Source organism: Maylandia zebra, linkage group LG5 (assembly GCF_041146795.1).
Source record: "Maylandia zebra isolate NMK-2024a linkage group LG5, Mzebra_GT3a, whole genome shotgun sequence".
Lineage (NCBI taxonomy): Eukaryota > Metazoa > Chordata > Actinopteri > Cichliformes > Cichlidae > Maylandia > Maylandia zebra.
This window is the reverse complement of record NC_135171.1, coordinates 12,062,121-12,088,832: the sequence shown is the minus strand read 5'-3', so window position 1 is coordinate 12,088,832 and position 26,712 is coordinate 12,062,121. Positions and strand designations below refer to the sequence as shown.

The 26,712-nt window shown below is 41.8% G+C and overlaps 1 protein-coding gene across 2 annotated transcripts; it reads left to right on the top strand.

The window, feature by feature from the left end:
• Positions 1–51: 51 nt before the first annotated feature.
• mst1rb (macrophage stimulating 1 receptor b) lies at positions 52–26,301 on the top strand. 2 transcript variants are annotated; one of them, XM_014412467.4, is made up of 21 exons: positions 52–411; positions 2,893–4,197; positions 13,205–13,381; positions 13,467–13,589; positions 14,496–14,666; positions 14,770–14,930; positions 15,219–15,354; positions 15,446–15,582; positions 15,824–16,003; positions 16,166–16,265; positions 17,487–17,705; positions 17,803–17,949; positions 20,170–20,323; positions 20,499–20,588; positions 20,719–20,931; positions 21,028–21,108; positions 21,301–21,482; positions 21,617–21,726; positions 21,835–22,000; positions 22,152–22,288; positions 23,444–26,301. In XM_014412467.4, the coding sequence occupies exons 2-21, from the start codon at positions 2,992–2,994 to the stop codon at positions 23,673–23,675; spliced, it is 4,122 nt and encodes a 1,373-aa protein (XP_014267953.1). In that variant the 5' UTR covers positions 52–411; positions 2,893–2,991; the 3' UTR covers positions 23,676–26,301. The 2 variants fall into 2 exon arrangements, with proteins under 2 accessions (XP_014267953.1, XP_004571988.1); XM_004571931.6 differs by having other exon boundaries at positions 20,716–20,931.
• Positions 26,302–26,712: the final 411 nt, after the last annotated feature.

Sequence of the window (26,712 nt, the reverse complement as noted above, 5' to 3'; positions counted from 1 at the left end):
TTATGGTGCTGTGAAACAGGCAGGGCAGTGGTGGGGGGGATAAGGAGGAAACGTTTATGGCATTAAAAAGTGACTGAGGCCACTTATAGACGCTGGGCTAATTGGCTTCTGTTCGTGCTGCTGGTGTGTGTCAGTGTGGAGCTGTGAGGGGAGGAGCGAGGACACAGCTGAAGTACAGAGGACCGATTCAAACCGGGAGTTAAAGTTAAATACGAAGCGGGCGCTAACGAATACAGAAGGGCTTATATTTAAAAAAAAAAAAATATATATATATATATGTTTGTGTGTTAAGCTAATCGTGTGATATTAACTCTACCTGAGGAAAAACCCGCCTTCCCCCGCGCGCTGTTTTACAGTAGGCGCAGAGCTGGCAGTGGCTGCTTCCCTCAAGACTGTGACTGACCTGCACAGGTAAGCTTTTCATCTTTCCTTCTTTCCTTCAGCAGCGTCTGCTCTGATGTTTAGATACAAAACAGAAACCAACTAGCCTTCAGAGCACAGGCAATGCTAGAAGAGGACTTTAAAAAGAATAGCTTGTGTTTATGATCCAAAGTTTGACTTACAGCACCGGCATTCTTTATATTATCTCTCACAGCACTTATAATGCAAGGAAGGGTTTCCGGTGTCATCCATTTATAATTGTTTATAAAAAGCAAGCTATTTGCGATTAATATTTATTGTGGGGGTTGTGAAATATAAACTCAGTGTTGCGTTATCTAAACTCGGGTTTTGGAATGAAAATAACATCTTTAACCTGTGGACTGGAGCCAGTGTGCACTCTGTTACACTGGAGTGATTCAAAGAAGTAAACGCAGATTGTAACCGAATATGGAGACAAAGTAAAAGGAGAAACTTCACCAACCCAACAACAACAACAAACCCATAAATACAAGCGATCAACTGAAGAGGGCAGATGAGCACAGGGCGAAAAGAAATTATGCTGTTCTGTGTTAAGATACTCATAATTGGACTGATTTCTAATCTCACTTGTTTTGTATAAAATCACACAGTAGAAATAAAGATATTTTCAAAACAAAGAAATGCAGACGCAGTTTCTCCTTAAACTGGATATTTCTAGTGAGTGTATTGCCTTGGAATTTATTTCCTTCTTCTCAGTCAATGAGTCCTTCAGGTTCAATATGTGTTCACTATTGATTGTTCGAACAGCAGCTCAACTCTGCAAATCCCCCTGGATATCTGTGCATTGATTATTCTAAGAGAGGTCTTCGATCTTCTACTCTTGATTAGGACGCCGAAGTGCCAGTGAGCAAGGTGCTTTACTGGCAACTCATGCCGGTTCACTGATGAAGCCTTGATTGGCCTGAAAATAGCAAAGTGAATGGAAACTCTGTTTCAGCCGTTTGCTTTATTAACCATGAACCCGGAGAAAGTCAATCAGTGCCATTACTATGTGTACTCATGTCCCCAGACCTTAACCTCAGCTTTACAAGGAGCTGCAAATGTTAAAATGTAACAACAGCATCAGCGGGGTTCAATGAATTATTGATGCAAAGACCTGAGACTCTGAACTTTTCCATACGACTGCTTTTAGCAAAAACAAGTGCTTTGTGCTTAAAATCAGTTGGCTCACACTGCCGTTTCTGACGCTGTTAAATATAATGTTCAAAATGGATTAAATTCTCTGACACGAGCCGAAGAGCAGTTTTGCCCTCACCTGGTAGTTTTAAAGGCTACACAACGTCTGACGACCATCAGTCCGTGGCCATCTTTTCCCCCTGAAAGGCACGTAGTGGTTGTAACAGGAATGAATAATTGAGAGGCCAGGCCAGAAAACAGTCATGGCGTATGTCCAGTTAATGATCCACCCACTTATGTATGTTCACGATGAAGACAGGGCTCGGACGCTACGTAGAGCTTGGGCTGGATGAGCAATGGAAAAATGTAGATTTGCTAAATTTGGTTGGTTCATGTTGAGCAAAAGTCATTATCTTGGCTTGTTACCACCAACTCCCTTGCATAAAAGAAGATGATTCATTTGAAAAACTCTGCCTGTGATTAACCAGAGTAAACATGACCAGACAGATATGAATGGCTTATGTACAAAGCCCCAGTAAAAATAGTTACATCCACATCTTCTACCACCACAACTCTGTGTCTGATGATCTAAACATTTCCTGTCAGTGTCTGTGGTGAGTCAGAGAAAGCTTTTATTTTTATGACCACATGTGCTTTTATTATCAGGACCAGACAAGATGGTGATCATGATTGTTACCTCGGGTCTTTTAGGGTTCCACGCAAAACATAATAAAATACTGTTATATTGATTTTCACTTTCATTAGTAGCAAATCCCATAGGAGGCATAATTTATCATGACAACATGAAACAACAGGCTACTGCTTATCATTTTATGGTCTTACAGCAGTTTTAGTAAACAGCTTTCAGACACATCTCACTTCTGTCAGCTTTTACCTCTTCATACAAACGGGATTGTGGCTCTTTGTTTGTTCAAAAGGTGGTTCTTTAAACAAAATCCATTCCTGCCAAAGGAACCTTAGATAAGAAATAGGCGATATGCATTTAAAAGCCTTGAATGAAGGTAATGTAAGTACTGCTAGTTATATGCTCACTTGATTTCTTGGCCTGAGCTAGATGAGAAGATCTGTCTAATACTTATACATGTCCGTTCAGTATAATGTTGGTCCTAGAGGACATTTAGCTTAAAGCAGGAGAAAGCAGTCAAGTCAGCCAAGATCCCCTTTTCACTTTCACATCTTTATGCAAAGCTTTCCTGGATCATCTAACTCATTAAAATGGCATCTTTGTTATTTAACTCTCAAGCAAGGAAATATCAAAGCTTTAGTCATTCTTGAGTTGCAGCTCATGATTTCTTATCAGTTTAATGAGTTATTTTACTCTTTTTGGTTTATCAGGTGTCACTGGGTGGTTTAAGGATGGTTTTGACTCAGCAGCAGACCTGGAGGTAGCGACACATCGCCTGTGCCTTTGGGCCCCTGGAACCCGGACTGGAGATGGTCCACTGGGCCGGACAGTGGTGGGCATGCGTCTGGTTCCAGACTGTGCTGGCCTTTGCCCTGGCCAACTGTGCGTCATTGGCCCCCAGCCCTGTCAACTTCTCTGTTGTGTACACAATGCCTTTCTTCCAAGCTGGGGGTCCCATCCAAAACATAGTCAACAACTCATTTTACCAAGAAGTGTACGTGGCCTCTAAGAATGTGATCGAAGCTGTCAACAGAAGCCTGGAGAAGGTGTGGGAGCTCCGCACTGGGCCAGTGGGGGGCTCAGAGTGTCACATATGCAATTTGTGTGAGATTGACAAGAATCACAACTTTCCAGAGGACACAGACAATCAGGTGTTGCTGTTGGATACACTCTTTATGTATTTATATTCTTGTGGAAGTTCTCAGTACGGCGTATGCTATTTCCACCAGCTGAACCCAAATGGAGAGCCACCCTCTCTTTCAAAGTGTTTGTTCAGAAAGGGCTCAAACTCTGCTGCTAACTGTCCTGACTGTGTGGCTAGCCCTCTTGGTACGAAAGTCACAATGGTGGAGGAGGGTCAGACTGTCTATTTTTTTGTCGCGGCCAGTGTTAATGACAGTGTCACTCAGCGTTACGGCAGGAAGTCTTTATCAGTTCGTCGACCACTGGCCACAGAAGATGGTTTCTTCAGTGATGTGCGTGGTCTGACTGTCCTTCCCAGCCTGCGAAAGACATACCATATTGAATATGTCTACAGCTTCTTCACTCAGGAGTTTGTGTACTTCCTTTCAGTCCAGAGAGAGAGCCCGGATCAGGAATCGTCGCCTTTTCAGACTCGTCTGGGACGTCTCCCGAGGAACGAATGGGAAATGAAGCGGTATCGCGAGTTGATCTTGGAGTGTCGCTTTGAACCAAAGCGCAGGAGGAGGAACGTAGCCAGTGAACCTTATAAGGATATTGTGTACAACGTGGTCCAAGCAGCCCATTTTGGCAAAGCAGGCAGGGAGCTGGCAGAGGAGTTAGGAGCGGAGGAGGAGGATGACATCCTGTATGGTGTTTTTGCTGTCACCGACGACAACGGAGTCACAGAGCATGACTCTGCCCTGTGCGCCTTCCCCATGGACAATGTGAACAAGGCAATTGCTGATGGGGTGGATGACTGCTGTGAGTCTGGACCTGAGCAGCTCTCTAGAGGGCTCTGCCATTTCCAACCCTGTGAGAGCTGTCCACATGAGGTGAGCGCATCAGTCTGCAAATACACAACTATGAAAATGCTACTTCTTCTTCTAAATGCTACAGTTGCTTGGTCTGAGCTGGCAAAAAGGAAAGTATGTCGCGATAAGATGAGCAGAAAATTATCTGAACTTGGATAATTTATGGACTAACAAAGGTGGCTCGATAAAACTCTTGCACAATATGTCTCTCATCTTCATCCAGCCTTGGTGCTGAAAATGAATCCATCACAGGAAGCCAAAAACTGTTTGTCCTGTAGTGGCAGGCTCCAAAAGTGAATCAATCCCTAAAAGACTCCCATGTTAAACCCTAAATTAAAAAGCCCCTTTACAGCCTGGTACCAAAAATGGTTTTGGCCAGAACTGATAGTTCCTCCTTCCATCTTTTCTATGAATATTTAACTTGAAGATGTCATGAAGATGTCTTTGAATCATTGTGGTTTAGTGACAAATAAAACTTAGATAAATACACACTTATACCACATCTGTAAACAATGAGATTTCTGACAAAACCTTCACTAGGTTTACAAGAAAATGTTGATCAGACACAACCACACAGTGTTGTCACCAAAGCGTCACTGACGAGGCAAATCTCCCTGGGTTTCTGGCTAGGTCACACGCATCTTATATGGAGCAGGGATTTTCCACTCAAAGGCGAGAGGTTTGCTGGATGAAGATTTGGGGTTTATTTGCAGCTTTTACATCAGACACTCGTCAATGGAGCACATTTTTTGAGATGGTTTTGAGAGATATTTAGAGACAGTGCAGCTAGGAAAACAAACACTGGAAATTTCAGAGCATCTGGTTGTTCTTGAATGCATCATTGCTTGGCTGTTTTGTGCACAGCTGGGATTCTCGGCATATTTGGCCAGCTTTTCCTACGTCTGGCTACTTCTGGCTTCATTACACACAGTACAAAACCAATGGGAGAGGTCTGGGTGGTATGACCATCTTTTATATACAGTCTATTGTATTCACCCTTTTTGTATGAATTTTTATGGTCATTCAGTTGAATCTATTTTCCTCTTTAGCCAGAAATGATCCTGTATTCATCATGTATCACCTCCTCTAGATGAGACACCAATGAAAAGGAAAATTTTGTGGTTTCTGTGAAGCAATATTAAGGTTTCCATTTTAGTCATATTAGGAATGTGAGAAGCTTTTGCATCGGCAGTCAGTTGGCAGCCACTGTTAAGTCAGAGAAAACAGGGATGCAGAAAGCTTTTTGGATCGCTAATAAATATGGAAAAAGTCTTACTACACTCATCATTATCCAGAAGGACCTGGATGGCAGCCAAGTGGGAGTGAGGGTCAGTTTTTTTTTCTATAGGCTGAATGCTCTCAAGAAGGGACTGGAAAGGTTTGCCCCGTTCCCTTTTTGTGTGACTTTAGTCAGTGGCCTTTTCAGGTGATGCGTGTGCGTTAGGATGTCTGATTTTAAAGGTCTTAGAATATGTTGCTGCTGGTTTCTCGTGGGAAAACGCCTGTTTATTCCCAGATCCCATGCATATTTCTCATATTTTTTTGTGTTAAATTATTCAGTTTTGTCTTTTGGGGTAGGTTTTGGGTAGTGGGAGCTGTGGTAAGACATCTGATACCACAGTTACTTTAAGTAAATTCCAGTTTGAGAAACTATGAGTATTCCCACAAGGACTGGTTGCTATTACTGTAATGTTGCTGTGATATTGTAAAGCTGTATAATTAGTATGATTTCAGCTGCTGGTTATCCCAGATGATGGCACTTCAGGAGAAAGTGATTTCATAAAGTTTGGCAGAACTCGAGTTATGTTGCCCCTTCCTCTGCCTTTGGAGGAACACTTTTTGGTTGGACTAATGAAGTGTTCCTGTAATGGATCTTCTGTTGTTGCTTTTGGCTGCTGGTCTGAATATTGAGTAACGTGACAGCGGGACTGTCCAATAGACTGAAACCTTGGTTCTTCCACTTCACAGCAGACCAATATATGCCAAAACTGCTGCCAAAACATCATCTGTGTTTAATACAGTGGCTTGCAAAAGTATTCTGCCCCCGTGACCTTTTCCACATTTTGTCACATTACAGCCACAAACATGAATCAATGTTATTGGAATTCCACGTGAAAGACCAACACAAAGTGGTGTACACGTGAGAAGTGGAACGAAAATCATACACGATTCCAGACATTTTTTACAAATAAATAACTGCAAAGTGGGGTGTGCGTAATTATTCAGCCCCCTGAGTCAATACTTTGTAGAACCACCTTTTGCTGCAATTACAGCTGCCAGTCTTTTAGGGTTTGTCTCTACCAGCTTTGCACATCTAGAGACATAAATCCTTGCCCATTCTTCTTTGCAAAACAGCTCCAGCTCAGTCAGATTAGATGGACAGCGTTTGTGAACAGCAGTTTTTAGATCTTGCCACAGATTCTCGATTGGATTTAGATCTGGACTTTGACTGGGCCATTCTAACACATGGATATGTTTTGTTTTAAACCATTCCATTGCTGCCCTGGCTTTATGTTTAGGGTCGTTGTCCTGCTGGAAGGTGAACCTCCGCCCCAGTCTCAAGTCTTTTGCAGACTCCAAGAGGTTTTCTTCAAAGATTGCCCTGTATTTGGCTCCATCCATCTTCCCATCAACTCTGACCAGCTTCCCTGTCCCTGGTGAAGAGAAGCACCCCCAGAGCATGATGCTGCCACCACCATATCTGACAGTGGGGATGGTGTGTTCAGAGTGATGTGCAGTGTTAGTTTTCCGCCACACATAGCGTTTTGCATTTTGTCCAAAAAGTTCCATTTTGGTCTCATCTGACCAGAGCACCTTCTTCCACATGTTTGCTGTGTCCCCCACATGGCTTGTGGCAAACTGCAAATGGGACTTCTTATGGTTTTCTGTTAACAATGGCTTTCTTCTTGCCATTCTTCTATAAAGACCAACTTTGTGCAGTGCACGACTAATAGTTGTCCTATGGACAGATTCCCCCACCTGAGCTGTAGATCTCTGCAGCTTGTCCAGAGTCACCATGGGCCTCTTGGCTGCATTTCTGATCAGCGCTCTCCTTGTTCGGCCTGTGAGTTTAGATGGACGGCCTTGTCTTGGTAGGTTTACAGTTGTGCCATATTCCTTCCATTTCTGAATAATCATTTGAACAGTGCTCCGTGGGATGTTCAAGGCTTGGGAAATCTTTTTGTAGTCTAAGCCTGCTTTAAATTTCTCAATAACTTTATCCCTGACCTGTCTGGTGTGTTCTTTGGACTTCATGGTGTTGTTGCTCCCAATATTCGCTTAGACAACCTCTGAGGCCGTCACAGAGCAGCTGTATTTGTACTGACATTAGATTACACACAGGTGCACTCTATCTAGTCATTAGCACTCATCAGGCAATGTCTATGGGCAACTGACTGCAGTCAGACCAAAGGGGGCTGAATAATTACGCACACCCCACTTTGCAGTTATTTATTTGTAGAAAATGTTTGGAATCATGTATGATTTTCGTTCCACTTCTCACGTGTACACCACTTTGAATTGGTCTTTCACGTGGAATTCCAATAACATTGATTCATGATTCATTCATTTGGCTTGTTACTATGTCACTGAATTATTAAGCTATTTCTGTGATGACAAATGCACTATTGTTTTAGACTTAAAATGTTTGATAATATTCTGGCTTACAGTTTTTATTTTTACAGCTTTTCAGTTTAATTAGTTTTATATTTGTATTTATGATTTGTATTTAGAGTAGCTGTAACGGAGAGTTAGGCTTTAGGAAAGCAATTCATACCCACTGTTTTATACTCCTCTGGGATTAGGAGGTGGATGACTTCAGGCAATAGCAGTGCTGTTTTTGTTTTTTTCTTAAGCTCTAAGGTTACATACAGTCCATATATTTTTAGACACTGACTCAATTTTAGTTTATCTGTATATCACAACATAATTGAGATATAGTTATATGATTATTATGGTCTGATCTAAGCAGCTGAACAAGTATATTGGATTAACCACATAGAAATTACTGCCATTCTTTGCACTGGTACTTATTAGCATGGTCTCAAATGTAACTGGATGGGTTCACTTAAGGGTGGGATTTGAATGTGAACAAATTTAATCTTCAAGGTAAAGACATTTCACTTGTTTCATCAACTGAAACAAGTCATTTTTAGGATTCAAAAACAAACCAAATCTGTCAGAGAGATAGCAGGAAAGGAAACTGTGGCACATTTGGTGAAAAAAATGACACATAAAAAGGACCTTACCGAAGACAGAAGGTTTACCGAAGACATTAGAGGTGGATCGCTGCAGAATCCTTTCCAAGGTAAAGAAAAACCTGTTCACAATATTCAAGTTAGGACAACTCCAGGAGGTAAGCATATCATTATCAGAGGTTCACCACAGGGTTTAAACCAGTGATCTGTCTCAGAGTGGCCAGATCAGACATTAACACATACCTAAAACAGCACGTATCTCCTGGAAAAGCAGGTTTTGGACAGATGAAACTTGGATCAACGTATATCAGTGATGAGGGGAAAAAAACAGAGGAAATGTGACACAAAGACATATATGGCCTCCAGTGGCACTAGGCCACTAATGTCAGGCTTCAGTTAACTGGAGGAGACTTCACACTACGATTGGACATTGACTAGAAAAATATGGCAAATTCAAGCCTGTCTGTAAACACGACAGCTTGGAAGGTTTTAAATAAATTCCATTAAAGCTTTGCAGGGGTGCAGAGTGGGCTCATGTTAACAATCCATAAAAATTTCCCTACATTCACTAAGCTCTTCAAGGTCAACTCAATGACTTACTGACATTCTTACTGACATTGTTTGTATTGACGACATATAGGCAGTGATGTATAGGGATTCTAAATATCACATTATTTTATTATGAATGTTATGTAAATTATAATAACAGGTCATAATATTCCAGAATTGGCATTTTTTCTTTTGAAAACACTTATGATCAAAACATGTTTTTCACTTGATATTTATTGCAAAACATTAAAATTGTAACACAGGCGAAACTGGACTCAGGCGCAGACCAGCTAGAATAGCAATCGTAAATGTATTTACGAAACACCACGTGAAAGTATAGACAGTGTACAGGGCAGGGATATGCAGCGGTCCAGGGGGAAATGGGGAGAAAGTTCAAAACACGCTCCGCTCATTCGCTCCTTCCCAGTTCGTCTTCGGCACTCTTCTGAATCCAGCACACTCTGCTCACTCGCTCCTCTCGTATTTGTTTTCTACACACTCACTCTTACTCCATTCTACGCCACACCACCAGGGAAACAGATCGGGGGTACGGACAAGTCCGAGAACCTAAGCACAAGAGAACTGCGGTTAGCATAATCCCTGTAGTCACACGAGAAACAGGGTTTATTGGGGCTGTACTGACGAGAGTAACTCAACAAAGACACAGAGACCATGACAAAAATAAATTTTACTAAAAACAAAATGCATGCCACATGTGCTCTACACCCAAAAAGTGTCATTAAAATTAAGTCAAGTATATTAAAATGGGTTTTAACAGGACCAACTTTGCACTTGTTTTTACTGCACTACAAACTTGGCCAGGTCTCCCTTGAAAAAGAGGTTTTTAATCTCAATTCGATCTTCCTGGTTAAATAAATGTTAAATAAAAAAATACAAAAAAAAAAACTTTTTAAAGTATATAGAACAAAGAAAACAAAATGAATATTCACGAAAGACAATACTATTCCATTACAAGTAAATGCTGCTTAGTGAGCTGCCTTGGTGGAGGTTTGTGTTCTCATAGTGCTTCTTGTTCCTTGGTAGAATACTCCCTTAAATCAAACAGTGATGCTCCCTGCTCTGTATCTACAGCTCCAGGGCAATCCTCCTGTCAGTAATGCAAGGCATAAACATCTATCAAAGGCCTTTAGATTATTAAATAATCATATTATCACAACCGATTCACCTCGGGCTTCTGGTGTGCCAGATACTTTGTTTCTCTTTGTCACCCCGGTGACGAGCTCAACTTATCTCACAAGAAAGCAGCTCAGTCTGTCGAACCACAACTGTACATTTTCCAGAGATCAAATATTACAATCTAATAATATGGAACTGCTCAAGGCATGTAAAACAAACAATGCTCCCATGCGGTCGGACAGCTAACTTAACATACTATAATGGCTGTGTTCTTGTTTACATCAAAAAACCTTTATATGTGATTGATGGTGTAGATTTGATTACATTTCCCATTAAACAGTGACTTTAACAGATTTGTCCAAATGCAAGCCCCCCTTAATAGTTTATTCTCAAGGACCAACTTTCATCACACAGCATACATTAGATCAGACATTCTCAGACTCTGCTCAGTTGTCATAAAGAATCAGAATTGAAATACTTTATTAATCCCAGAGGACGTTATGTGGTCAAAGTTGCCCCAAGACAGTAAGAACAGTAACGAACAAGTTAAAGTACCCCTCTTATCATACTGACTTTGTTATTTCTCTATAGAGGATGTGCAGATATTAAGGGTATACAATTACTGCAGTGTGCACTTGTGTTTTTAGATCAAGGAATTGTACAGAGAGATGGATTTGTTTCATGCTGCCTTTTAAGTTAAACATATCCCTGCAAATACAGTAATTTGAGTTAGAAAATATACCTCAGGGTATCGTAGTCAAAGGAGCTTGCAAAGAAAAGCGTCTGGACTTCTTGAAGACGTTTCACCTCTCATCCGAGAAGCTTCTTCAGTTCTAAGGTCAAATGGTGGAGAGTCCCAGATATAAACTTAGTGGGAGTAACCCCCCACAGAGGGACAAAAGGACCCCCTGATGATCCTCTAATCGCCTGAGCCAAGGTGTGAAACTGGGTGTGGGTCCCAATCAGCCAGAGTTTCGGGTGTGTTCATTGTGAAACCTGGCCCCACCTTATCATGCGAATTCCTGAGGTCAGATGGCCCAGGATGTGAGTGGGCGTTAAGGCGTCTGGGAAGGGATCTCAAAACTGGATTATAGATGGCAGAGAGTTGGTGTCGTAAACCCCCGCCTCTGTTCAAAGATGGTCGCTCACAGTGGACATAGATGGCTTCTTTCACTCCTCTTTCAAACCGTCTGTCCTCTCTGTCCAAAATGTGAACTTTGGCATCCTCGAAAGAGTGTCCTTTATCCTTAAGATGCAGGTGGACTGCTGAGTCTTGTCCTGTGGAGGTGGCTCTTCTGTGTTGTGCCATGCGCTTGTGAAGTGGCTGTTTGGTCTCTCCAATGTAGAGGTCTGAGCATTCCTCGCTGCACTGTACAGCATACACCACATTGTTAAGTTTGTGTTTTGGCGTTTTGTCTTTCGGGTGAATCAGTTTTTGTCTGAGCGTGTTGCTGGGTCTGAAATGCACCAGGATGTCATGCTTGGAGAAAACTCTCCTGAGTTTTTCTGATACACCGGCTACATAGGGGATGACAATGTTGTTGCGTCTGTCCTTCTTATCCTCCCTCGCTGGTGTCTGGTCTTCTTTTCTGTGCCTCTTTGCTGACTTTAAGAACGCCCATTTAGGATAGCCGCACGTTTTGAGTGCTTCCTTTACATGTGTGTGTTCCTTCTTTTTTCCTTCAGGCTTAGAGGGAACATGTTCTGCCCGGTGGTGTAGGGTCCTAATTACTCCAAGTTTGTGTTCCAGAGGGTGATGGGAGTCAAAAAGGAGGTACTGGTCCGTGTGTGTGGGCTTCCGGTAAACTTCGATGTTGAGGTTGCCGTTCTCCTCAATGTGCACAGCGCAGTCCAGGAAAGGCAAACAGTTGTCCTTGGTGTCTTCCCTGGTGAACTAGAAGACAACGCAGGAAATTTCACACCTTGCTTCCAAAAACACACACTCCTCCTCCTGAATGGAGGATAAGAAAGACAGACGCAACAACATTGTCATCCCCTATGTAGCCGGTGTATCAGAAAAACTCAGGAGAGTTTTCTCCAAGCATGACATCCCGGTGCATTTCAGACCCAGCAACACGCTCAGACAAAAACTGGTTCACCCGAAAGACAAAACGCCAAAACACAGACTTAACAATGTGGTGTATGCTGTACAGTGCAGCGAGGAATGCTCAGACCTCTACATTGGAGAGACCAAACAGCCACTTCACAAGCGCATGGCACAACACAGAAGAGCCACCTCCACAGGACAAGACTCAGCAGTCCATCTGCATCTTAAGGATAAAGGACACTCTTTCGAGGATGCCAATGTTCACATTTTGGACAGAGAGGACAGATGGTTTGAAAGAGGAGTGAAAGAAGCCATCTATGTCCACTGTGAGCGACCATCTTTGAACAGAGGCGGGGGTTTACGACACCAACTCTCTGCCATCTATAATCCAGTTTTGAGATCTCTTCCCAGACGCCTTAACGCCCACTCACATCCTGGGCCATCTGATCTCAGGAATTCGCTTGATAAGGTGGGGCCAGGTTTCACAATGAACACACCCGAAACTCTGGCTGATTGGGACCCACACCCAGTTTCACACCTTGGCTCAGGCGATTAGAGGATCATCAGGGGGTCCTGTTGTCCCTCTGTGGGGGGTTACTCCCACTAGGTTTATATCTGGGACTCTCCACCATTTGACCTTAGAACTGAAGAAGCTTCTCGGATGAGAGGTGAAACGTCTTCAAGTAACTTAAAGAAGTCCAGACGCTTTTCTTTGCAAGCTCCTTTGACTACGATGACCTGGATGACTGAGAACCTTCACAGACACCTCAGGGTATACTTACTAAACTTCTTCTACAGTTAAACCTAAATGACTGCTGATCAGCTGCTGAACACAACGTAATATGATATATCAAGAATAAGTGATCATTTTAATGCTCAGTATAAACAATTTTTTATGTCTATAGCCTGAAACACATTGACAGCACAACACTGCACAAGATCATACTCTCTTTTTCCAGCATAAAGGACAAACAACCTGTTGATACCCTGTTGCCACATATTGTGCAATACTGCCTCGCTGCAGCTTGCACTTGAACTGCTTTTTCTCTCACCATTTCCTGTTGTCTGTGCCCTCTGCTGTCTACGACCTTTGTACTAGAGCATGGAGAACAATGCCACATGCAGAGACCATCCTACCATGGTGTCAAAGCCCTACTACAGAGTGGACCTGTTCAACAGGAAGATGACAAACGTCCTGCTCACATCTCTCCTCGTCACAACTATAGAGAACAAGACCGTGGCCCACATTGGTACCTCGACCGGACGCCTGCTTCAGGTATAGCATAATTTATCATCTTTAGCATTTGTCTTTATTTACTTGCTCCTCTACTAATGATCAACCCTTCATTTTGTGTTGGCAGCTTGTGCTGACAAGATCCAGCCCTGTCATCTTTGCCAATTACTCCTTGGTAGAAAACCAGAGGGTCTCCTCCATTGCTGCTGTGCATTCTTCAGAATATCTTCTCTTTGTGGTTGGAGACAAGGTACAGCTGCAGTCCCTTTGCACAGTATACCAATCTTATACCAGTCCAAGCTTAGCAGACTCTGTGGGTAAATCGTGCTCTCACTATTGAAAGACACGGAGATCTGGTCACATCACAGTTACAAAAGAGCTGGGTAATTTTAGCAGTCTTTTTGTGACAATCTAGAGCACCTGCCCGGGTGTTCTCTTGCCTTAGGGCCAGCGAATGTCTTTCACTTTTTAAATGGTGTTACCCTTGTGACCATGAGAATCAATTAGTGGGTAATTAGAAAATTGAAGAACTTGAAATGACTGTCAGAGCCTTAAACCGAATCATTAAATCAAACTGGTCACGTGACCTTAGAAAATGACGCTCCTCTGAACATGTTTGTAATATTTTGATGACACTAGATAAGACTCGTTTCAGCACTAGGAGCTGTCCAGCTGACCTCTTAAACAGACTATTGCTGAATGAGACCAAGTATCAGCTTACACGTCTCTCTCCATGAACAGGATCAGTTATTAAGGAGCAAATAAAATGATTCTACAGTAGTTTTATGAAACAAGCAGTGTCCAAAGTGCTAGTGTAAAAACTGAAGATTAAACATTATTTTATGCACACCTATGTCATTTACATTATCACTTACATCTTGTTTAAATCCTGCATTTAAGATTTTTACATGTGTCCTCCTAACACTATGAAAGGGATGATCTACTCAGGTATTTAAATACAAGAAACAAGGTATAATGCAGACAAACATGTCAGGCAGAATACTTTTCATATTTAATGTGAGAAATCAATACTTGGTTTTGAAAAGAACATTTCTTATGCTGCTTATAGGTTTCATTATATGAAAAATAAAATGGAGAGTTTTTTCCCCCCTAGCAATAAGTGTGTGAGATGAAAACGGTTATTATTCTGTTTTAGATGATCCAGGTGCCCCAAAGAGGACCAGGCTGTCAACACTTCCTGACTTGTGCCATGTGCCTGACTGCCCCAAAATTCATGGGCTGTGGCTGGTGCTCTGGAGTGTGCTCGTGGGAGAGCGAGTGCCACAATCGCTGGAGAAACGAGTCCTGCCCACCTGGGATCTCCGGAGTGAGATTTAGTCTAATAATCCACAATCTCTGAATCTGAAATCTACAACTTATGACAGCATTCATTTTCAATGGTGAACTATAATTGTCTTTTATTAACACAGTTCTTTCCACGGACTGCTCCCCCTGATGGTCAAACAGAGCTAACGCTGACTGGGTGGGAGTTCCAGTCGCCTTTGAGGCCTGCTATCACCTCCAGAACCCACCAGATCCGACTGGGACAGACGTCCTGCACTGTGATTCCAGCCAAAAGCAACAACACGTAGTGAGTAACTTTGCAAGGCTTGTTTTGGTTCCAAGGACAAGGTTTTTGTGTTATAACCATTATCAGCAAATCCATCAGTAGTTTTTTTTTTATATCTTTGCTGCACTGTGATATGCCCTATTTATATTAATGCTTGCTCATTATTCTATAACGGTCTTTGCAAACAGCAAAAATAAGTCACCGAAGGTAATTTTGTTTCCTGTTGTAGTCAGACAGTTCACCATGAAATTAAATTGTTAGTAGTTTTGTTGGACATGTCTAATGCAAGTGTTTTCTTCTGATACTCAGCTTGGTGTGTAAGATTCGCTCTGGGGCCACTGAGCTGTTCAAACCAGTCAACATTACAGTGGAAGTGCATGAGGGCAAAGTGGAGGGACGCTACTCTATTGAAGGGAAGGCAGAAATGCCAGGATTCACATTTGTGGTAACCTTTGTTAATATCTTGCAATTCTTTTTTCCTTGTCTATGAAGAGGGTTTGCTTTACCACAAAATCAAAATAAACTGACTTCTTCAGGTTCCCAACATCACAGAAATCCAGCCCAACTATGGCCCTCGTGTTGGGGGCACACTCATCACAGTGAGTGGGCCTCACTTGGACGCTGGAAAGACCAGGAGAGTCACTCTTAACGATGTGGCCTGCGACATAAAAAGGTACAAATACAAAACCTTACGTGCTTTGTAGCACAATCACTTACTCGGTTTCTCAAGTGTTTGTCTTAGAGCTTGTAAAGTTGTCTTGGTTTGGAAAAGTGTTAAAAGACTCACAAGTGAACTATTTTTTGCTCCAGTTCTTGATGATTACACAAATATATTTTAGAGCATGAAGCCTTTCGATTTGCTCCAGTTTGTCTGTTGTGACGTGTCACTCACACATAGCTTTGTCTCTCTGCAGGGTCACAGCGCCTAAAGGCAACGTGTCTTCCATCATTTGTTTGTCCAAAGAAATCTCAGAGGTGAGAGATGTTCCTCTGAGTGTGTTCATTGACAAGTCTCCTGTTCTCACAACAAAGGTGTTTTACTACAAGGAAAACCCAAAGATAACAGACGTCCGGCCTGACTGTAGCTTTGACAGGTAATGCCACAGAAACCTCAGCACAAAAACAGCTGCTGTGTGTACATACTTTGAGGGCATGATCGGACCATTTTGCATTTGCACTTCACTTTTGTGTATTATTCATTTTTCTGAGATGGCAGATTCATTAAAAAATGGAATTTAAACGTCTTTTTGTTGCAGAGGTTCAAAGATTGTCATTGAAGGGGAGAACCTGGATTCTGTTTACCGCACAATCATCCGCTTTAAACCCAATGAGAGCCACCTGAAATCTGTGTCAACGGTACAGTTCCATCATCAATCATTGTAAATATACAGTGCTCAAAAAAATTAACAACAGGTGCACCAATGAGGCAACATTCAAAATGGGAATGGTTTTACAGCTGGAGGCCACTGATATTTTTCCCTTCTCATGTTTTCTTACTGTTTTTTTTTTTAACTTGTTTTCCATTTGGGTAGGCTCAGTGTCACTACTAGTAGAATGAGGTGATCCCTGCACCCTACAGAGGTTGCCCAGGTAGTCCAACTCCTACAGGACGGCACATACATTTGCTGTATTTCCTACCATAGTCTCAAGAGCATGGAGGAGATTCCAGGACCCAGACAGTTTCTCCAGAAGACTTGGACAGGGCCTTAACCAATCAGCAGGACAAGTGTCTACTCCTTTGTGCAAGGAGGAACAGGATGAGATCTGCCAAAACTACAAAATGACCTCCAGCAGGACACTGGTGTTCAGAAACAGACTGACGAGGCCCGACATCCTCAGTGTGCTCTGTGCTCACTGCCTGACACTGCTGAACTGCGGCACCATGAGCACATGAGAACATGTAACCAACATGAAAGGGTCTGGAGAAAGTAATCCTGCCTGTAACATAGTTTAGCATGGCTGGTTTAGCGGTCAGTCAGTGAAGGTTTCCAGGTCACGCAGTTCCAAAGGATGAAGGAACTGACACCAACTGGTCCCCATGCTCGCCCATACTTAAACCCAATAGGACACCTCCGGGAAATTATATTTCAAGTCCATCCAGAGCCACCAGGTTGCACTTCAGGCTGTACAGGCTTCATCTAGATCTGGAAAGAGATACCCCCCGGATACCGAGGAGTATTCCACAACATTATCAGGCATGCGTAAAAGCATGTGGGGGCCACGCAAACAACTGAGGAACATTTTGAGTTGCTGCAATGACATTTCTTTTGCAAAAAGGACTATTCTGCTGCATCATTTTTTCAGAGTGTCTTTGAATTCAACTCTCTGTATTTTAACTCTGATAATTTTTATGCCCACAAAATGCTGCGACATCCTTTCATTCCTAACACATTACCCAGTCCATGTCATTATAAATATCCAACATGATTTTTCTCCCTTTGAGATCTGATATGTTTTTAGTATTTTTTTGAGCTGTGTATTAAATTATAGAGTTTCTCTATTGCTTCTCTGGGTGATGTGCTTATATTTTACTGTATAGAACAAGCATTAAAATTTTATTACACTGTTTTGTTTCAGGAGTGCCTCGGCAAGTCTTTACCCACACGGATGGAATGCATGACCCCTGTTTTCCACAGGGATGAAACTGTGGAAGGATCGCTATCTTTTGATATGGATGGAGCATCAAGCCTGTGGAGCAAAGAGTTCTCCTATCACCCCTACGGCGAGCCCATACCTTTTGAAACAGAAGGACATGTTCTAAATTTGTACCCTGGGTTTGATGAAGTGTCACTACATGTAAGCTGTTGTGTTACTTCATTCTTACTTAAATCAATTCAAATGTGTGGAATATATTGGAAATTTTAAATATCACACGTTTTGATCCTGTTCTTAGCACCAAAAGCTGAACCTGGTGAGCTCCTGCATGACCATCATTATGACGGTGGCAGGTGTTGATTGTGGTGCTAAAGTCCTGGATAATGAGATAACCTGCAGGATCCCCAAAAACATGACCATTCCTAGTGAGGGACTACCAGTGAAGGTCGGTCAGATGGTTATAAATTGATTAACGTGATTCAATATGGAACTTGGGGTCCTAGGTTTTACTGTCTGTGCCACTGATTAGTAACCATTACTGTACGCCACTAAGTTGTCTGTCCTGTCTCGTGTACCTACAAGATAGGATAGACAAGTAACTGTTGGATAAATTCAATATTTTTTATATGAACACAGATCCCATCTCCACCATACTGATTCCGGCATTCTAACTATGGGTTCTGACCCCATATCTATATAAAAGACCAGTTTCTGTGCTTTTTATGACATTCAAATGAAAGAAATTACAAAAATTAACAACATGGAATAATGAGTTGTGATATTTCATGATTCCCTGAACATGCTAAATTTGCAAGTTCAGAATAAGCTAACCCTATTTTTAGCTTACTAAATATTAAGTGACTGTCCAAAATAAGCTAGTTTTAGCTTATTAGCATTTAACCTAAGTTTAATATTAAAATAATATGTTGACTGTAATATATTACTTATCTTTCTGTAAGTAGGCAATGGATTGGAATGTCAGCATTTTAAATTTGCACTAATGTGTCGTATACAGTGTTGGGGTCAATACTAAACAAAAACTCATGCATCACACATTACTCGCTTCTTTTCTTAAAACTAATGCAGTACGTGATTTAATTACTCCCCGTGGAAAGTAATTTCTTACACTACTCGTTACTTTCATGTAACATGACCTAAAATGCATTGCCACATAAATACCGGTTAACAGTGTTAACCTTCGGCTGCATTCCACACGCTGACACAAATCAGTACTTTAATGACGACATACACGATGGCTTTCTTTTTTAAGCATGAACAAAGACCACTACACAAAGCAAGGCAAGTTAAAAGTGATCATCGGAGTGATTCTCCTGCAGAAACACGTGCAGGTATAAAAGAGAAGTTACAATGCTACATGTCTGAATGCTCATCACAGCTACTGTTACCTGCAGAAGGCTTTGGCTGCTGGGTTGTGTGCACTCAATATTGATGTCACTTAGGGGTCTTTGATACCTTTGTGTTAGCATGCTGTGAGTGCAGATGCTTGTACTGAGCTGATGTAGCGTTAGCAGTATTTGTGTCAGCAGCTGTTTCTGTCTTGGATGCACTTTGACTCTTAAAAATAAAAGTAGCGTCCATATCTCCAAGTAGCGTCCTCCTCCTTGCTGTCCACCAGGCATGCAGATACTCTTTAATGTATAAACAGAATACTATAGAAAAATTATGGATCTATTAGAGATGCATGCTGTTTGTTTAAAGTGTTGAGCCATCCACCATAAAATCAACATTTAATGTACAAATTAATATTATTATTAATTTTTTTTTTTTTTTTTTTTTTTTTTTACAGCTGAGCTCATACAAAATTAGATTTTTACTAACTAACATTGGTTCGAGCATATGTGGCAATGTCATGGATCGGCTGTGTGGCAGGCGGGAGGAGGACCCAATCGCAAGATTCACAAACACGGGGATGAACTCAAAAGCAGCTTTATTGCTGACAGGCAGAACATAGGAAATACAGAACTCAACTAAACTGGGAATCAATAAACTAACACTCGTAGGGAGACACAGGGAATCCACACAACAATGAGGGAGAACGCGACGCCGAACAGAGGGAGACGCAGACAGAAATACACAGAGGGTTAACGAGGAAAGTGGGAACACACGGGGAACACAGCTGACACAGATAACCATAACGAGACAGGGCGGGGTGAACATAACACTGACGGGAGACGGGCAGAGTCAAACAGGAAGTACACAGAGGTTCAGACAGGAGGAGAGAGAGCACGGGGAAAACACAGACATAACAGGCTGGGGAAACATGGAACAACCACAAAGGGAGACGAGGGCTCATAAATACACAGAGGGCACACAGGGGGGAGAGAGAGAGCACGGGGAGAACTTAGACATAACGGGCAGGGGAAACATGGAATAAAACATAAGGAGAGACGAGGGCTCACAGATACACAGAGGGGCACACAGGGGGTAAAAGCCACGAAGGGAAAACACTTAGGGAACAACACAACAGGGCAACTCAGGAAACATGGCCTAAATAGGGAACAAAATACAAACATACAAGAAAACTAAGAACACTGGGCCAACATGGCCCAGGACCATGACAGGCAAAAACTTTTACATAAATGAATGGTTTGCTCCAGATCTACAGAAATACTAAACTTGTGATTTATGGACTTTATTTTCTTAGATCTCCATCAACGGACAGGTTCACAACGTTGGCACAGTGGTGAGGGTCAGCAACCATTACATGGTGGGGATCGTTTTGGGGATCCTGGCAGCTCTGGTTGCCGGGGCGGTGCTGGCCTTTGTTGTCATGAAACACTTAAGGAAGAAGAAGAAAGGTTAGCGCCGCTTTCATGTGTGGACCTTGACGAGTCATGTTTATACAACTGCTAGTGGGTGTCAGTGTGATGAATTACTAAAGTCTTTCAAGTAGAACATCTCAGGTTTTGTATAGGATGTAAATGTTCCACTGTTAGGGTTGATGATTGAACACTATTGTGAAATGTTTTTCAGCCTCCATGGTAGAGTCACGTTTAACCCACAGCGCCAACCGCTGTGGTACAAATAATGTGGAGATGTCACCTGTTGGAGACTACAGAAGAGGTGGCTATCTAAGCACATATATAATATTCTTTACTCTAATTATTGCTGATTTTCCTTTGACAAAGACACCTTCATAAACTTAATAACTTCATGCCTCTCTTTTTCTTTCTCTGTGAACTTTTACTAGTAGTATCGCTAAGTCCTCCCACCCCCTTGGTGGGGCCGGTAGCATTCCCCAGCCTGACCTATGCTGGAGGTCGCATAGATCCGACCCTCACTCCCCTCCTTCCTACAGAAAAGATCCCTATCACCAGTTTTAGGCCAGAGCTGCTGGAAGAGGTGAAAGATGTTCTCATTCCTGCCGAGATGCTTGTTGTCCAGAAACATCGGATTATCGGAAAAGGTAAGGACTTGTGCACGTGAAAAAACTTGCTATGGAAGCCAAGCATTATATAATATTTTGAAGCAACTCTGTAATTATGTCTCATTTTTGTTGCAGGTCATTTTGGAACCGTCTATCACGGCTACTTCACAGACTCCAACAACAGAGAAATCCACTGTGCTGTCAAGTCTTTGAATAGTTGAGTAATTTCTGCTTCTTGAGGTTTGATTTATATGTTTTACGAAAGAACCCGAGTGTCTCTGCTGTGGAACAAAGTGCTAAGAGTATCTGTGATGTCCTATGAGTACCTTTCAGAAGAGGTTCTCTCTGTAATTCCACTGTCTTCTCAGAGGCCATCAGAAAAGAATCTTTACATGTGTGTGTCATCAGGAATAACAGATGTGGAAGAGGTGGAGCAGTTTCTGAAGGAAGGCATCATAATGAAGGGCTTCCATCACAGCAACGTGCTTTCTCTGTTGGGCATCCTCCTGCCACAGGAAGGGCTCCCTCTTGTGGTTCTGCCATACATGAAACACGGGGACTTGCGGCATTTCATACGCTGCGAGAAGAGGGTGTGATAACTATATTAAAATATTGGAAATTCATCACCTCGTTTATGAGGAACTATCTGTTAAATACCTAATGAACTATCATTTCCTTTTGTTTAATGAGGTGTGTCTTGTTGTGTGTTCATGGATTTCTTTAGAACCCCACTGTAAAGGATCTGATTGGCTTTGGGCTGCAAGTTGCCAAGGGGATGGAGTATTTGGCCCAGAAGAAGTTTGTGCACAGAGATCTCGCTGCACGCAACTGCATGTGAGTTTCCAAGACATGCAGAGAATTTAGCAAATGTTTCAGTGTCTCTGTTAGACTTAAAGCATTTGGTTTCGAGAGACTCCTTCAGTTGGCTTTTCCTTTCTTCAGGCTGGATGAGTCGTACACGGTGAAGGTGGCGGACTTTGGCATGGCCAGAGATGTTTTCGATAAGGAATATTACAGTGTTCAGGACCACAGGAAGGCTAAACTGCCTGTCAAGTGGATGGCCATCGAGAGTCTGCAAACACAAAAATTTACCTCCAAGTCAGACGTGGTACGCACATAAAGATTTACTGCAGTAAAGTTGCATTTAAAATGTATTTGATTTGATTTCCATTACACTGTTTGCATTAAAACGTTGCATTTGAGTGTTTTATGCACATTTGCTGACACTTGATGTATATTTTTTGTGTCTTTGGATACAGTGGTCCTTTGGTGTTCTGATGTGGGAAATGCTGACCAGAGGAGCCAGCCCCTACCCAGAGGTGGACCCATACGATATAACGCACTATTTACTGAAGGGCAGGAGGCTTCCTCAGCCACAGTACTGCCCTGACCCTTTGTAAGTAGTAAGAATGAAGTCATTTTATGGCCCCAAATTTCTGATTCACTCCAAAAGTTATTGCAAAAATACACTGTGTAAATGTTGATGTGGATCCTACCAATGCTTAAGTAGTTCTGGTACAAATTAACAGCTGCAGGGTAAAAGAGAACAAAAAAAAAAACATGACTCAAAGTCCAGATAATAATGACAAGATGTTCGAGTGGAGTGATACCTGTAAATTCTCCACTACTTTGTATTTTAACATGGTTATGCAACACTGTCTTGGAGTTAATGTTTATGTGTTTCGCACTCACGCAGATACACTACACACAACTGACAACCCCCCCCCCCCCCCCCAACACACTCTAGTGTGACCGTACTTTTGCCTTTTAATGATAAACTGCTTAGATGGCGATTTCTTGCTCAACAACTAAAGAGTAACCATGCATGCCCCGTGTCCACTGAGGCCTGGCAACACATTCAACGTGGTCTGAGGTCTCATGGAAGGGACCTGGACCACCTAGATCAGAGCGAATCAGAGGAACAATGCTTTTTAATTATATAATCACTTTCTTGGTGGTCCATTCACTTTAAGAAGCTAAATTCTGGGAATGGTGAAACAAACCTAATCTGGCTTGACCCAAATGTAACAAAATTTACATGTCATTAATTAAATATTTTCAAAATATTCTTTGCCAGCTTGAACCATGAACCTCCTGGGATCTCATCTGGTTGCCTATGTGAGCTTCCTAGGCGCTGGATTGTCTTACAGCTGTACACAGCCTGGCAAGCTGTTTCACTCGCTCTAGTCTTTGTGCTAATGAGCTGCCGGGTACAGATATATGCTTAGTGTTCAGACACAGGAGAGCTATCTGTCTCATTATCCAACTCTCAGCATACAAATATATGCCATCTTCTCAAATTGTTGTGCTTCACGGCCCTGTAAACCCTGGTTCAATAAAACAAGTGTATGACACGCATGCCAATCAAAATCGTTCCTACATGCCATGTTGTCATCAGGAGAGGATTAACCAGCTGCAGCTATTAACACATACACAGTGTTTCTGTGTGAGTCTGCTGTAAGTCTGTAAAATTTCAGGGCCTCGTAAATTTTACGTGAAAATGTCTAATTCCTTATACAGTATATTAATTGTGCCTGTATTTTTTCCCCAGGTATAGCATTATGCTCCAGTGCTGGGACCCGGATCCAGAGTTGAGGCCCAGCTTTGCTACACTGGTGTCAGCTGTCTCCACCATACTGTCTGGCCTGGAAGGAGAGCACTACATCAGTCTGAATGTCACCTACGTCAACCTTGACCAGCCTCATCCCTATCCTGCCCTGACTGAATCCGCTGATGAGTATGACTCCACAGACGTTGAAGACTCGAGCTCAATGTCTTCTTGATTCACCTCCCCCTACTTACCCCCTACTTTAAACTGGTTCTGGTGCTAATAGCAGGCGCACAAAAAAGGAAAAAAACAAACTTCTGTCTCATCACACCAGTGTTTTTTACCTCAGTGGATTTGAATCAGAATGGAAAAAGTGAGAAGGCCCAACTGTGGGCTTTAGGTTTGTGAACCAAAGGAAAAAGAAAGACAGAGATAGCAAGATATTCTTCATCGTAGTGCGTTAGGTAAGTAAAAAGTACCTTCAAATTACGAACACCTACAGAAGTGCAGGCACTACAGCTCACAGATGCTGGGCGCTGAAGAAGAAAAGTGTGCTTTTTGGTGAGCGAGGCATTGATGAGAGGGGAGCTCAAGTGCTTATTTCTGACAGTGGATTAAGGGGCTGGTACTGCATTAGTTCTGGATTGGTGCTGCGCAGAGCTTTTGCAGATGCACATGTTCTTCCTCCACAAATGGATCCAAATAATAAAGCATACTTCATCATGTTAGATACCACCAGTAAAATTCAAACCTTAAAACTGCTTTATCTTAAGTTTATTTATTTCCAATAAATAAACTGGTAACCGACAATATGTTAGACTGTAGTAACCAGCTATTAACCAGCTAGTTTTGTCGTACTAGCTGGTTAGTAAACCAAAGAAACAAAATGTTTTTATTGTAATACAGTCATCAAAAAAAACAAAGTACACTCATTTTGGATTCTACAATTTTACATATCAGGACATAATAAAAATAATCTGGTCTTCAGCTGGTCCTGAAATTAAATAAATCCAGTCTCAGATTAAGTATAAAACATGACATATTATCTCATGTCTTTATTTATTTAACAAAATTAAGCCAAAATGCAGAAGCAGTTGGTGAAAAACTAAGTACACCCTAACTATTTCCATAGAAATTTAGAGGGTAAACAGCAGCCAGGTGCTGTTAAATAAAAACACTTTATTAACTGATCATCAGCAAGTGTGAGCGCCTCAATAAAACTAAAGTTTTGGCAATATGCCGGTCTCACGCATTCAGGCGTTTGTTACCCCAATGCGAAAGAAAGATGTTGATGTCCATCAGTCTGGGAAGGGTTATAAGATCATTATAAGATAAATATAATTCTACAGTCAGAAAGATCATTACAAGCGAAAAGCATTTAAGACAGCTGCCAATCCGCCCAGGAGTGGATGTCCCATCAAATTCACCCCAATTGTAAAGTTGAAAGCTACAGGCCTCAGTTATCATGTTAAATATTAAAGTTCATGTCAGTACATTTAGAAAAAGAAGGACCGAGTGTGGCTTGTTTAAGGGTTGCCAAGAGAAAAGCTCCTCTCTCTAAAAAGAGCATGACAGCGTGGCTTGGGTTTGCAAAGTTGTATCTGAACAAACCACAAGACTTCTGGAACAAAGTCCTTTAGATTTAGATTTAGATGAGACAAAGTGGACATGTGTGGCCATGATGCATTGCAGCATGTTTGACAAACACCAAACGCAGCATATCAGCACAAACACATCATACCAACTGTCAAGCACAGTGGTGGAAGGGTGATTATTTGTTTTTTTATTTTTTATTCACTGCTTACTGTTCTAATGTTGGACTGTTGAATTGATTTGCCTATTGTGGGCTAAATAAAGTTTTGTGAATTGATTCCGATTCTGATTTGGGTTTGTTTTACAGTCACTGGACGTGGACACCTTGGAGTCATTGAGGTGAATACAAACTCCTCTGTAGACCAAAGTATTGTAGAGTCAAATGTGAGGTCATCTGTGTGAGAGCTAAAGCTTGGCCCAAACCGGTTCATGCAGCAAATCTGCAACAGAATGTGTGAAAAAGAAAAGAATCATCGAGGTGTTCGAGTCCAGACTTCGGATTGTAATGTTATGGTGGTGACTAAAGAGAGGTGTGCATGAATGAATGAACTAAAGTAGCATTGTGAAGAACAGAGGCCAAAAATCTCTCCACAATGATGTGAGAGACTGATGCAGCATCAAATCAAAAACAATTCAGGCTATTGTTGCTAAAAATGACTCTACAAGCTACTGAATTACAGGGTGTAATTACTTTTTCACACACTGCTTATATATTTTGGCTTGGTTTTTAATGAATAATGACGTCATAATCTTAATAAACTTGTTCACCTGTGGTCGTATTTACCTAATTCTAAGACCTACCGGCAAGTTCTGTTCCACAAAACCTTATAACTGACAGAGAGTGCACTGTCTTCAACCATAACTGTTTGTCCTTTAGCAGCTAATTTATTACAGAGTCATTAAGTTAGCCTTAATGTTAGCTAGCTTGCTACAAATTACACAAAACAGCTTTGCCAGGTTGGACGAAGTAAAGCTCTTCCGGTCCAGGGATTCTTTAAATAAAAAACACAGTTTGGGGCTAAAAGGGTAGCAGAGTAACTCATATCCAGCAGTGTTGCTTTTAATTATTTTGCTGTATAATGATTCCTCTGCATATTTTGTATCAAACTTTAAAGTTTCAACATCGACCACAACTCTGACATCACCCCATTTCTAACTAGATGTGTGCATGAGATAGTGTAATTAAGTATTTATTTGTTTATAGCTGTGTTCTCATCCTGTGGTTATGAGTAAATATTTGTGCAAGCTGCCTTTTGCACGCCACTCAATCATTTTTTCTTTCTTCTTTTTTTTCTGTGTACCATTCCTCTGATACTGAATGAGTCACTTGTTGCAGTTCTCCACTAGGGGTCAGTATTCTTTTAGAAGTCATACTCACTGGCACTGATTTGCTTCTTCCCTGTCAGTGGATCCAGATATATTTAGTGGTTTCATTATTTTTGGGGCTGCAAAACAGCACGACTGACCAAACAGCTCCCACCTCCAGCCGATCCTCACAAAGATGCCACATAAAATTGTAAAAACTGACAACAGACCTGCTACAACAGACCAAAAATAATTTTCCCCTTCTCTTCTTCCTTCACTTGTTCTTCCCATAAACATTTGGCTGGAGCAAATGACTGCATTTTCAATTAAATGAGCTGAAGAAACAGCCAACCGAGACATCTGTCAGTCTCCCG